Source organism: Entelurus aequoreus, linkage group LG12 (assembly GCF_033978785.1).
Source record: "Entelurus aequoreus isolate RoL-2023_Sb linkage group LG12, RoL_Eaeq_v1.1, whole genome shotgun sequence".
Classification (NCBI taxonomy): domain Eukaryota; kingdom Metazoa; phylum Chordata; class Actinopteri; order Syngnathiformes; family Syngnathidae; genus Entelurus; species Entelurus aequoreus.
Window position 1 is genome coordinate 58,436,016 of NC_084742.1, and position 14,515 is coordinate 58,450,530.

General features: G+C 39.6%; 1 protein-coding gene across 2 annotated transcripts; it reads right to left on the minus strand.

Moving 5' to 3' along the window:
- Positions 1–314: 314 nt before the first annotated feature.
- LOC133662898 (ATP synthase subunit gamma, mitochondrial-like) lies at positions 315–6,709 on the minus strand. Of its 2 annotated transcripts, XM_062067083.1 has the most exons (9): positions 6,565–6,708; positions 6,077–6,111; positions 5,415–5,546; positions 5,145–5,352; positions 1,204–1,347; positions 1,076–1,140; positions 861–1,016; positions 670–766; positions 315–428 (listed from the first exon to the last, which is right to left on the minus strand). In XM_062067083.1, exons 1-9 carry the CDS (start codon positions 6,603–6,605, stop codon positions 425–427), a joined length of 882 nt encoding a protein of 293 aa, XP_061923067.1. In that variant the 5' UTR covers positions 6,606–6,708; the 3' UTR covers positions 315–424. The 2 variants fall into 2 exon arrangements, with proteins under 2 accessions (XP_061923067.1, XP_061923068.1); XM_062067084.1 differs by lacking the exon at positions 315–428 and having other exon boundaries at positions 666–766; positions 6,565–6,709.
- Positions 6,710–14,515: the final 7,806 nt, after the last annotated feature.

Consider the following 14,515-nt stretch of genomic DNA (forward strand, 5'->3'; position numbering starts at 1 on the left):
TCGTCGATGTTCTCTACGAAATCCTTTCAGCAAAAATATGTCAATATCGCGAAATGATCAAGTATGACACATAGAATGGATCTGCTATCCCCGTTTAAATAAAAAAAATTCATTTCAGTAGGCCTTTAAAAAGTTAAAATTTGCGTCCTGACACATTGATCTTTATTGTACTAATGACACTTTAGATATATTTCCATGACTCTTCCAGGAAAATGCATTTTAAAAGTCCATGACTTTTCATGACTGTACAAACACTGACCTTTGTATTGTGAGCAAGAAAGGCACCAAAAACATAACAAAGGACGCATCAGTGATGAGGTTGTCATGAAGAGTTTTATTCTCTGCGTATATTTTACAAACAAGCATTAACGACTGTTGACTGTGGACGACTGCTGCTTCACTTTTAAACGTCTGTCTGGTCCGCTTATCTGCCAAGAGACAAAGAACGGTCTCAGAAGCACTCTTTCATGAGGACTAACCAACATCTTCCAGTTGGGACTAAAAGTAGAGCGGGAGCTAAAAGAGTGAGGTCTACATGGGAGGATCTAACCTCTACAAGGTTACCTCCTCAGTTCCTGAATGCAGCAGATGGTGTCAGAAATGTGAATTGAGGAAAAAAAGACGATGAAAGAGAAAGAAAAAGAGGGGATGATGAAAAGATGGACTCACAGAGCGGCGGCTCCAGAGATGATCTCGATCAGCTCCTTGGTGATGACGGCCTGTCTGGTGCGGTTGAACGTTAACGTCAGCTTGTCGATCATCTCAGCTGAGGGGGGGGAAAGGCGTCAGAGTGCATCACCGCGACCGCCATCCACACATACTGTAACTTTAGCAGGTTGCCATAGTAACCACACACTCACATGCATTCTTGCTGGCGCTGTCCATGGCGGTCATCCTGGCGCTCTGCTCGCTGGTGGTACCTTCCTTGAGGGCCAAGTAGATGATGTTGACCAGAGCGAACTCCTGGTAGTTCCTCAGCACGTCAGCGTCGATGTCATCGTAGATGCCCATGGTCTCTGTGGGGGGGAGGGCAGTTTAGTCCCGGGCTGGGTCACGTGACCATTGAAGACGTCACCTGCGTTAGCGACCGTGTCGTTGGAGAAGATGGGCTTCTTGTCCGTCTTGTAGGAGATGACAGACCTGCACCAGGGCGACGCCGTTTTTATTATTGGAGCTTCGATAAACGCCAGCCGGAATACGCACCTGAAGCTGTTATAGATGACGGCGCCCTGGTCGAACTCGTATCCAGAGTTGAGAAGCTCTCCGGCGATGATGGAGGCGTCCCCAAAGGTGGGCGGCTTGCGGCCCACTTCCTTACAGTTGAGCATGATGTGCTTGCTGTGAGTTCTGGGGGGGAAGGAGATGAAGAGTGAGCGGGGACAATCATAGACATCTTATTAATAGACGCCGTATTGGCTGCTGTGACGCGAGGAATTGGGCCGCCATCTTGAAGTGGTGATGAGGAGCCGGGGAGCAGCCTAAACTGACAGTTGACAGGTACAAGACAAAGATGCTAAACTGACGGTTGACAGGTAGAAGACAAAGATGCTAAACTGACGGTTGACAGGTAGAAAACAAAGATGCTAAACTGACAGTTGACAGGTAGAAAACAAAGATGCTAAACTGACAGTTGACAGGTAGAAAACAAAGATGCCAAACTGACAGTTGACAGGTAGAAAACAAAGATGCCAAACTGACAGTTGACAGGTAGAAGACAAAGATGCCAAACTGACAGTTGACAGGTAGAAGACAAAGATGCCAAACTGACAGTTGACAGGTAGAAGACAAAGATGCTAAACTGACGGTTGACAGGTAGAAGACAAAGATGCTAAACTGACGGTTGACAGGTAGAAGACAAAGATGCTAAACTGACGGTTGACAGGTAGAAGACAAAGATTCTAAACTGACGGTTGACAGGTAGAAGACAAAGATGCTAAACTGACGGTTGACAGGTAGAAGACAAAGATGCTAAACTGACGGTTGACAGGTAGAAAACAAAGATGCTAAACTGACGGTTGACAGGTAGAAAACAAAGATGCTAAACTGACAGTTGACAGGTAGAAAACAAAGATGCTTTAAACTGACAGTTGACAGGTAGAAAACAAAGATGCTTTAAACTGACAGTTGACAGGTAGAAAACAAAGATGCTAAACTGACAGTTGACAGGTAGAAAACAAAGATGCTTTAAACTGACAGTTGACAGGTAGAAAACAAAGATGCTAAACTGACAGTTGACAGGTAGAAAACAAAGATGCTAAACTGACGGTTGACAGGTAGAAAACAAAGATGCTAAACTGACAGTTGACAGGTAGAAAACAAAGATGCTTTAAACTGACAGTTGACAGGTAGAAAACAAAGATGCTAAACTGACAGTTGACAGGTATAAAACAAAGATGCTGAACTGACAGTTGACAGGTATAAAACAAAGATGCTAAACTGACAGTTGACAGGTATAAAACAAAGATGCTAAACTGACAGTTGACAGGTATAAAACAAAGATGCTAAACTGACAGTTGACAGGTATAAAACAAAGATGCTAAACTGACAGTTGACAGGTATAAAACAAAGATGCTAAACTGACAGTTGACAGGTAGAAGACAAAGATGCTAAACTGACAGTTGACAGGTAGAAAAAGATGCTAAACTGACAGTTGACAGGTAGAAAACAAAGATGCCAAACTGACAGTTGACAGGTAGAAAACAAAGATGCTAAACTGACAGTTGACAGGTAGAAAACAAAGATGCTAAACTGACAGTTGACAGGTAGAAAACAAAGATGGTGTTCAGCGTTTTCCTGCTCAAATGAGCAGACTGTTGAAAATAGGAATCGGGGGGATTACTTTTCACAAGTAAGATTTAACATTAACGTACTATTGGTTGGATTTTGCGAAAAGAATATTACCACCGAGTTGAGAAGGAGCAAAGATCTTCAATAGTACTGAAATCGTAGCTGCTTGATTGATTGAAACTTTTATTGGTAGATTGCACAGTACAGTACATATTCCGTACAATTGACCACTAAATGGTAACACCCCAATAAGTTTTTCAACTTGTTTAAGTCGGGGTCCACGTTAATCAATTCATGGTAAACAAGAGTATGACCATAATAGAATTGCTTGTCAATGACATTAATTATATTTAAAAATGTCATACTTGAATAACATAAAGTTGGAATAAATGAAGAAGATAAATATTGTAAAAGCCAACAGGGGTAAAAGTTATGACCACGGTCCAGATTGTGTAGGAGGGGTAATATATGTTAGCTAACTAGACAATCAGATGGACAGTGGCTATACAGTATTATTGTATAGAATTCTCTGCAAACCTATGAAATGTTCTATTTTGTCTTCATTATTTTGTCAGAATGCACCAGAATTAGGGGTGTAACGGTACGTGTATTTGTATTGAACCGTTTCGGCACGGGGGTTTCGGTTCGGAGGTGTACCGAACGAGTTTCCACACGGACATATTAAGTAGCGCACCGCACGTTGTGTAAACAATGCACACAGAGGCACAACACACGGCATGCTAGCAGCGACCGGGCTACGACAAGAAAGCGAGAGCGGTTTGCCGACATTGTTCAGCAGCGGTAGGGTATGCTTCCGCCAACACGTCAAACATGCTAACCCATTTGAAGCAGCACCACCCCCAAGTGAACGTCGCTTCAACGAAGAGAAAGACGAGCGTCGTGCAAACACCGCATTCAAGCAGCCTCTCCTCGGTGAGTCAGGCAGGGCTGGCAAAAAACATGAAGATTGAGTGAAAGTCACCAGGGTTAAAGGCTCGGGGGAAAATAAAAGTTAATCTGAGGCTGAGTTGACTTGAAACTGTTTAATGTTGCACTTTTCATATGTAGAAGAAACATTTTGTAATTTTATTTAATCTGAGCAACAACTTGAGGCAGTTTAATGTTGATTAACGTGGACCCCAACTTAAACAAGTTGAAAAACTTATTGGGGTGTTACCATTTGGTGGTCAATTGTACGGAGTATGTCCAGTGTTTCCCACACATTCATTTATTTGTGGCGGCCCGCCACGAAAGAATTAAGTCCGCCACAAATTTAAAAAAATAAAATAAAATAAAGAAACATTTTTTTTATAAATTTCGTCCTGTCCAGCTTCTCAGGCAAATCATATAGTTGATGTAGATGCCCATATCGGCTGTTCAGATTTACTTTACAAAAGAGAAGTGTAGGATACTTCTCTTGTTGCCTTAGTTGTATTTGACCACTACTGTTTTCTGTTTATTTGTTTCTGACACCTCTGCCTCTGTTTCACTTTATGTTGCTGGTAAATAATATGGTTGTAGTAGTAGGCTAAAGTTAAATTATTTAGTATGCACTAATTAAAGGGGCAGAGCTTTAAGAGATATTTTAGCTTTTATATTTTATAAGATATATTTTTTGTAAGAACCACAATTAATAAATATATTTCAGTGAATAACTTATTGTTCAAATCTGTATATAAATATGTACATAAAGTGTTGTAATTATATTGTAAAATGGATGGATGGATGGATGGACGTTTAAAACAAAACTGTTATTATTAATTAGTAAGTATACATTTTTTGAGCCTTTTTAGAGAAAATCATATCATTGTAGTAAATTTAGCAAATTACTCGATGATGTCATGGTGACCACGCCCATAGACACGCCCCCACCACCACAGTTATCTTGGCAGTTTATGGGAAACACTGTAATGTATTCATATATCCTACATGTTTATGTAGGATATACACATGTATATATAACCTAATCATATTGTTTCTTCAATTTAAAAATAGCTGACCCTGGGATTATATTCCCAGTTTTGATCTGGGACGTCTGGTCACTTATAGCATATAAGAATATTCTATTACTGTTAAGCAAACTATGAATAATAAAACATGTGTCCTTTATCATAGCTACACGTATGACAAAAAAAGTGCATGAAAATCAGTGGTATTCAGTGAGGTAAGATGAATGAAATGCCCTGACAGTTCATTGCTCCTGCCAAATGAATTGCACTGAGTGGAGCGGATCACCACTCCAAGATGGCGGCCCCGCGTCTCGTCAGCGGCAGTAGGTAGTAGCGCTCCATGCTGCGTACCCTTATAAGAGGTCTATGGGGACAATAGAATTAAAAATGGCGGTGAGCCAGACGTACCTGTGCAGGATACCTCTCAGCTTGTCGCCCACGTTGACCACCATCACCTCCTTGCCGCTGCCTGTCAGGTTGGCGATCTCGTTCTTGATGGTTTTGGCCACGCCGGAGTGGATGGCGCCGCAGAGACCACGGTCGGAGGTCACGCCGATGATCAGGTGCTTGGCTGCCTTGTCCTCGGGCGCCTTGATCTCCGCCTTCTCGTACAGAGCTGCAAGACAACAGCGGCCTCGTCATTTTAAAAACTCCCAGTCCAAGGAGGTGGTGACGTACCAAGGGCTCCGGAGCCATAGACCCGGGCGGGTTTCAGCTGCCTCTCAGCCCGAGCGTACTTGGCGGCGGCCACCATTTTCATGGATTTAGTGATCTTCTGGATGTTCTTGATGGACTTCAGACGGATGGTGACTGCAAGCAAAAAGGTTTGTTAGCGCTTTATACACTAAAGGGGAACTGCACTTTTAGTTCACAATCCTAGTGTAAGACAAGAACTAGACATACATTATCGGACATCTCTACGTGTTAGCTCTCTGTGATCACGGCACCACTGAAAACAGTTTGCATTAGCGCTTTTAATAAACAATAATATTACTAGTATTGGCTAATATTCAGGTCACGAGATGTAAATGTAGTATCGCTGGTGGTTTTTGAAACTTTATAGAGGGCTTTGTGAGCGGAATGGTGCACCCCTATTGGCTGTGTTTTTAGCCACCTCCTACTTGCCATTTTTTACAGTTTAGAATGGAGGAAAAAAGAAAAACGTGTTCTTGCCTTATATAGGGATTGTGGCTGATAGAGACAATTCCCCTTTAACAACGTAAACATATATTAATGAGACGTAGGAAGAGACATTACATGCATTATTGACAGTGTTTGTGTCAAAGTGTACATTATTACTATTATAAAGTCTGATGGTGTCTTTCACTGCAAGTACTTACTGTCCTTCAAGGTGGCCATGTTCCTGACCTGCCCACTGTCAAAACAAACCCAGTTAATGCACATTATACAGCACCACTTGGCAGCTTTATGCAAATACGTGCTCACAGGGACAAGCGGTAGGAAATGGATGGATGGCTGTAACATTTCATTGCAACACATGACAAAGTCTTCAGTGGGTAAAGTTAGCGTGTGCTAATGCTAACGCTGCAGAATGCTAACGTATGCCACTTATGACGAAGGTTATGAGATAAGCATCATTATTAGTCACAGACACAAGTTTAGTGCGCAAATGTCACAAGTTTATTTAGCGTTAGTTGTTAGCCTCCGTGCTAACGTCAGTCATTCATTAGCCGCGGCCTACACCTTCGCGTCGTTCGGCTCCCAGATGAACGCTCACACTACGGCTCTTGTATACAAACGTCTTTCAAACTAATACAGTTTGACACAGCGTGCGACATTAATGACTCGTAAATAAGTCAAGTTTTACCATTGTGGGGCGAACACCAACAAGCTGCTCCTGGCGAACATGGTGACTGTGTGAAGGTCAGACGCACACAACTGCGCATGCGCACAGGGACGGCAAAGATGGAGGAACGCTGTGTTCACTGACGGGCGAAGAATCCGACGAAGCACCCCCTCGTCTTCTTCTTCTTCCTCTTCTTCTTGTGATTTTATGGCGGTTGGCAAGCAACCTTGTGGTGAGCATTACCGCCACCTACTGTAATGGACTGTGGATCGAGGTGGATTCCTACTCTAAATTCTTTTATTTAACCCAGTGTTTTTAAAAAATGTGTGTATTGCTTTATAACCTGTGTGTTCTGAGTGCAATCCTAATATATCTTCCACTGCTAACCTAATATTCTCTTTCTCTAACTTATTTCCCAGTATTTCCCTTTCTCTATTATATTTTCTACAATGTATTTAAACATGTCTTACATTTTCTATCTGTTGGCAAGAATCACACAGTCCTGTAGCATGTTTCCCCATCAATTTCAATGAACTATTTAGATATGTATGTCCTAATCTCATTCTAGTAATAATGTCTTCTTCCTTCCTATTTCTGTTGCCTCCTCTCATTACACCCTACTCTCCTCTGGACTTTGTAATACTCTCTACCCTTTGTTTCCTTATTCCAATTATCCTGCCACTTTTTATTGTGTTCTATCTTAATGATTGATTGATTGATTGAGACTTTTATTAGTAGGTTGCACAGTGAAGTACATATTCCGTACAATTGACCACTAAATGGTTACACCCGAATAACTTTTTCAACTTGTTTAAGTCGGGGTCCACTTAAATTGATTCATGATGCAGATATATACTATCATATATACTATCATCATAATACAGTCATCACACAAGATAATCACATTGAATTATTTACATTATTTACAATCAGGGGTGTGGAGAGGGGGGGTGGTGGGGGGGGGGGGTATGGACATCAAGTAGTGGACATAGAGAGAGAGAGAGAGAGAGAGAGAGAGAGAGAGAGAGAGAGAGAGAGAGAGAGAGAGAGAGAGAGAGAGAGAGAGATCAGAAGGCATAAGAAAAAGAAAAAGTATCTGCATTTGATTGTTTACATTTGATTATTAGCAATCCGGGGAGGGTGTTAGTTTAGGGTTGTAGCTGCCTGGAGGTGAACTTTTATTGCGGTTTTGAAGGAGGATAGAGATGCCCTTTCTTTTATACCTGTTGGGAGCGCATTCCACATTGATGTGGCATAGAAAGAGAATGAGTTAAGACCTTTGTTAGTTCGGAATCTGGGTTTAACGTGGTTAGTGGAGCTCCCCCTGGTGTTGTGGTTATGGCGGTCATTTACGTTAAGGAAGTAGTTTGACATGTACTTCGGTATCAGGGAGGTGTAGCGGATTTTATAGACTAGGCTCAGTGCAAGTTGTTTAACTCTGTCCTCCACCTTGATCCAGCCCACTTTGGAGAAGTGGGTAGGAGTGAGGTGGGATCTGGGGTGGAGGTCTAGAAGTAACCTGACTAGCTTGTTCTGAGATGTTTGGAGTTTAGATTTGAGTTTAGATTTGAGGGTTTTGGAGGTTCTTCACTTCTTCTTTACTGTGCTTAATCTCCATGTTTACTTCTGTTTTAATGGTTGCTTGTTTTGCGTACTTATCGGCTAATTCGTTCCCCTCAACTCCTACATGAGCAGGAACCCAAAGAAATGTTACCACACTTTATTTATTCTGTAGACTGCCTGAACTATTTCATAAACTAAATCTTGTTTCTGACGCTATGTTTTTATGCTAGTCAATGCACTGCTGGAGTCCGAGCACACGACTGCTTTCCTTGCTTTATTTTCTTCTATCCAATTAATTGCCATATAAATTGCTACCAATTCTCCCGTAAAAACAGATAATTTATCACTAATTCTTTTATTTAATACTAAATTTCCTTGTGGAATAACAGCTGCTGCTCCTACCTTATTATTTATAGTTTTTGATGCATCTGTGTACACCAGACCTGGGCATTCTGCGGCCCGCGGGCCGCATCCGGCCCTTTGTGCATCCCTGTCCGGCCCGCGTGAGGCCAATCATAAATTACAAAATACATTTTAAAAAGTATCTATGTCGAGTGTGCAATACAACGGTGCTGCTTTTGTTTTGAAAATCGTTATTTGTATTACTTTCGTGTGGACGTATGCGTGTGCGTGATTGTGATTGTGAGTGAATGTGAACAGCTGCAATCACAAATTACAAAATAAAGTTGAAAAAACACCTATGTCGTGCACGCAATACAACTGTGCTGCTTTTATTTTGAAAAGTATTATTTATGGGCGTGTGTCCGTGTGTAACCTGCGAGTGAAGGTGCACATGCAGCGACAAGTGATGCACGGTTTACACCCGAGACGCTAAAAAGAGAAAAGTTGATGAAGAATGGCGTGTTTTCAACAAGACATGGACTGCCAAGCAACGTTCCCTCTAAGGTGCGTGCCTGCGCAATTGCGCACTGCTCAAGCGTCCGCTGCGCGCAGCAAATATATGCCGCGCACCAAATCAAATCCGATCTGAATTCTAAACAAAATAAACACATTTATTTAATTTAATTTTGCAATGCAACTTTGAGTGACAGTGACAACAAGCGGCCCTAACGGTGTTCGTCAACACCGTTCAATTGTACACCGTTCAATTATTGTAACGTCTATCGAGATGCTTCGATCACTTTATTGAGCAAAACTGTTTATATTCGGACATAACCACACCAAAAACATGAGTAAAACAATTATATCTCGAAAAACTAGTCATTTTCTGCCGTACAAACCAGGCCAAAACCAACTTGTCATCTGTCACCAACACGCATAACACTAAACCACTGGTGCGTTTATGGCCACACAAAAAGTCGGACAACTCACACACCACACAAAGTTACACCATGACTCCTCAGTCATACGTGTGCTTATTTTACTGTCATTTATTATTAATGTTAATTTATTTATATTAGTCATGGAATGCTGTTACACACACTATGTTGAAGTATTACTATTATTATTAATTATTATTATTATTATTATTTATCTTACGGTATATATCAAAAATAATATTGAGCAAAATTTAATTGAAATATTGTCGATGTGGCCCTCCAGCAGTGCTCGGGTTGCTCATGTGGCCCCCGGTAAAAAATTAATTGCCCACCCCTGGTGTACACCATGATGTTGTCTAAAAACGTTTCCTCAATCCATTGTTCTATCTGGTAACTATTTAAATGTCTATTGTTTAGTAATTGCATGTTTACATTTGGGTTTTCATACATCCACGGTGGTATTGCGGGGATTGGTACTGTAGGGCTAACTTTAATATTATCAATTTGAACTTTATTACATCTGTCTCCTATTATCAACCCAAAACTATTCATTTTTTTCTTCTCTTTTTCTTGGCAGTTTAATAGTACTTGATGGGTTGGATGTCCTTGCTTGGACCCTCTTAAGTTTGCCCAATAAACTACTGACAGTTGATCTCTCCTCATATCTAAAGGTTTTTCATTCATCTCTACTTGTAATGCTGCAACTGGGGTTGATTTAGTAGCTCCACAACATAATCTTAAAGCCTGTGATTGGATCCTGTCTATTTTCCCAAGTAATGTTTTTGCAGCAGATTGATAAATAATGCATCCATAATCAATAACAGATCGTATTAAACTGATGTATATTGCTTTCAATGTCTGCCTATCAGCCCCCCAGTCTTTACCCCTCAAAGCCCTCATTATATTTAACACCTTTTTACTTTTCTCCACTATTTTGCTGATGTGGGTTGACCAGTTAATATTTTTATCAAACCATATACCCAAATATTTAAATACTTGTACCTCTTCTATATTTTCTCCATAGAGTTTAATTTGGATCTTGTTTTGTACTTTCCTCTTTGTAAAATTTATGACTTTTGTCTTTCCAACAGAGAATCTTAAACCCCACGCCGTTCCCCATTCTTGAACTTTATTTACCGCTTTTTGAATCTTCTTTTCTATATGATTAGTATTTCTACCTCTCTTCCACATCACTCCATCGTCAGCAAACAGTGCCGCATCCACTAACCCTTCCACTTCACTAAAAACTTCATTCATCATTATTGGAAATAATACTGGACTTATTATACTCCCTTGCGGGGTCCCATTTTCCACTTCATATACTCTGCTGTATTCATTCTCTATTTTTACTAATATTTTTCTATTTGTTAAGAAGTCTTTTACCTATCTATACATGTTCCCTCTAATCCCAATTATATTTAGTTTTATCAGCAACCCCTGTTTCCACAACATATCATAAGCTTTCTCTATATCAAAAAATACTGCAATTATACTTTCTTTATTTATTTGTCCCTTTCTAATTTCCTCTTCCAGCTGCACTGCTGGGTCGTTTGTGTTTCTTGCTTTGCGAAATCCACTTTGGTAGTTTTTTATTATTTCTTTTGACTCTAAATAATATACTAGTCTTTCATTAATCATTTTTTCCATTACTTTACCCAAATTTGAGGTCAATGCTATCGGCCTATAATTACCTGCCTCTTCCGGGTCTTTCCCTGGTTTGCATATCGGAATTATTACAGCTTCTTTCCACTCTGCTGGTAATTTCCCTTCTTCATATATCCTATTATATAATTTCAAGACCACTTCTTTGCCAATGCTGCTTAAGTTTTTGATCATCTGATAACTCACCTGGTCTTTTCCTGGTGTTGTATTTTTAACCTTTTTCAATATTCGAACCATTTCATTCAAAGAAAGTTTCATATCTATAGTGTTAGTTAAACTATTATCATTGTCTTCCACCATTTCCCCAATATTTAAACTAATTGTTTCTTCTCTCTTTTGTTTTTCTACATTTCTCAAATTATCATTACTGTGCACTTTAACAAATGTCTTTGCTAAAAGTTCTGCTTTTTCTTTATTTTCTACCACACACCGTGTCCCATCTTTCATCACATGATTTTTATGTTCACTTCTGATCCCTGACATTTTCTTGATCATTCCCCACACTTGGCCTAAAGGAGTAGTTCTATTTAATGATTCACAAAACGTTCTCCAATAGTGTTTTTTTTGTCTTTTTAATAACGTACCTTACTTTAGCTTGGTGCCTTTTATATTGGATCATATCTTGGAAATTATGTGTTCTTCTCAATATTCTAAATGCTCTATTCCGTTCTTTTATTGCGTCTGTGCACGCTTGTGTCCACCACGGCACTATCTTCCTTCTTTTCCCTATACTACTCCTTGGTATGCTCTTTTTGGCTGCTTCTATTATGCACTTTGTAATATCTGTATTCAGTTGTTCAATATCTTGATTTATATCCACTTCCTTTAATGTCATGTCGGTACTTTCCCTAAATTGTCCCCAATCACCGTGATTATACTTCCATCTTCCTTCTTTTTTTAGTGATTTCTGTCCTTTGGTTTATGTTTATGTGAATGAAGATTGGGTAGTGATCACTTCCTATAGTGCTGTCTTTATTTACTTCCCACTCTACCTTTCCTGCTAACCCTTGTGACACCAGAGTTAAATCTATTGCTGTTTCTTTACCCGTAACTACATCTAATCTTGTTCCCGACCCATCATTCACACACACCAGTTCTTTTTCCTCCAAAAATGCTTCCAATGTTTCCCCATTCCAGTCATCCCTTTCACCCCACATTGTGCTATGTGCATTAAAGTCACCACACCAAATGATATTGCCACTCCAGTGCTCGACTATTTTTTCTAGTTGATGAATTTGTAATTTCTTGCACGGATTATAGAAGTTTAGCACTTTGTATCTTTCTTTATTATTCCATACTTCTACCCCTACTATTTCTAGTTCTTGTTTTTCTTTTAATATTGTATAATGCATGTCTTCTTTAATAAATATGGCACATCCTCCTCCTTGCCCATCATTCCTATCTTTACGCATTGTTACGTATCCTTTTATTATAAAGCTCAATTTTGGCTTCAGCCAGGTTTCTTGAATACATATTATATGTGGTTTATTTTTCATATTATTAAATATCCCTTTAGTTTCTGTCCGTTTGCTACTAAACTTCTGGCATTCCACTGAATAATTAACATGGCGTTGGATTGTGGTAACATGACTCTGTCTCGTCCACTCTCTGTAGTTCACCTTGTACCTGTTCCCAAGATAGTTCTTTTAAATTTAAGAACTTTGCTGCTGCTTTGACAATTATTTTGATCTTCTCAGTTTTATTTCTTGCCTGTTCTGTACAGTTTATGACATATGCCAGGAACACAACTAGCTTGTCCATAGAAAGTCCTGTATTTGCTGCCTCTTGTTTTTTATTACTTGAACTATTGCCACTTCTGTCTCGTTCTGAACTATTCTCACTTCGATCTTGTTCTGCACTTTCTTGATTTCTTACTTTAACTGCCTCTGCGTATGTAATATTTCTTTCTACTCTGATTTGCTGTACTTCTGTTGCCTGTTTCCTAATGACACATCCCCCATACGCTGCTGTGTGATTCCCGCCACAGTTACAACATTTGACCAGGGGCCGTACTTATCAAGCTTCTTAGAATTACTCCTAAGAAGTCTGCTAAGAGTTGACTTAAGAGTAAATAAATTCTTCGCTGAAAGCTGCACTTAAATGTTAGTTATCAAGCGTCTTACTCACACTTTCAGCGAAGTGTAGGACTGAATCTTAAGTGTCACACTCAGAGCTGAATTACGACATTACTATGTGCCGTAAACGCAATTTTAGGTGACGTCATTTCTGTGTCCATAGAAATGACCAATCACGGAAGGGAATCCGTTGTCTAAGAATAAAGAAATATCTTGGAAATATTTAAGTGGACAATGGGAGTGTATATTTTGACAATAAACTACAAAATAATACAAAACAAACTAGTCCCCGTCGGCACTCACGCTACCGCTCCCTCTCTTCTATCGCCCACACACTCACTGACGTCACTCACCTCACGGCCACACACATACGCTACTGTCATAACATTTTCTTTCCAATTCATTAATTAGGCAACTAATTTGAAACTAGTAAGGGTGGCTCTATATATACTAGCCCACTGCAGACACATGCAGAAATCAACAAGGAATCGAAAAGTATTAAATCTGTGACAAAAATAATATCCGCTCTGTCTAAACGATACCGTTTGATCAGCTGCTCGTCATCAAAAAAAACCAAAACATTGTTCCGTTCCCTGAACGTTCGCGCACGTCTCTCTCGCCTCAGTGCCATCCCCTGCTGGCAACTCCTAACCACTTAAGACACCTCTGAAGGTCTCTTAAATATCGTGGAGAGTAGGAGTGATTCTTATACTTAAGAACGTTGATAAAAAGCTTTTATTCTTAAGTTTGAGAGTAGGACTAAATTTCGCAAATTCTCAGGACTTAAGTGTAAAATGGCACTCTAAGAAGCTTGATAAGTACGGCCCCTGATGTTTAGATTTGAGGACAGCGCAAAGAAAGAGGCTTCAAAAAAGTTCAGACAAGACAAAACAAGCTGGGAGAAGAAGGGAGCGGGAAAAAATGCGACAGCCCTCACTAGAGGCAAGACAGAAAAAAAAAATAAAAATAAAAGATTTGCCTGAAAAGCTGACAGGACAAAAAATAAAATAATAATTAAAACAAGTACAGAAACAGTACAATAACAGAAATGACTGTGACGTGCAGTGAACTATACACTAGGTGAGGCATAGATACTTTTGGAGTTGTTCTTTTTCCTTAAATTTATATATGCAGCTCTAATCATTGTTGATATAAGGTTGCACATTAGAATAACAGGAAAAAGAAGGGAGTAATTTGCTTTCATAAAAACTTTATCATAATGATATTATATGATAAATGGGTCCAAAAAGTATTTGATAAACTTGTTATTAAATACTTTTTGGTCCCATTTGCTTTTAACAAAATAAATCAAGTATTATGAGTGTATCTTACCTTTCTGTGTTTGTATCTGAAGCAGCAATAGCTATCCTCCATGAAAACCTACTTTGTATG

Excerpts from the sequence above, each read along its gene's own strand:
- LOC133662898 (XM_062067083.1), bottom strand. The coding sequence starts at position 6,605 with ATGTTCGCCAGGAGCAGCTTGTTGGTGTTCGCCCCACAATG. Across the intron at positions 5,547-6,076 it reads CATGGCCACCTTGAAGGACA|TCACCATCCGTCTGAAGTCC; the intron begins GTAAGTACTTGC and ends TTTTGCTTGCAG. Across the intron at positions 1,141-1,203 it reads GTCATCTATAACAGCTTCAG|GTCTGTCATCTCCTACAAGA; the intron begins GTGCGTATTCCG and ends GCCCTGGTGCAG.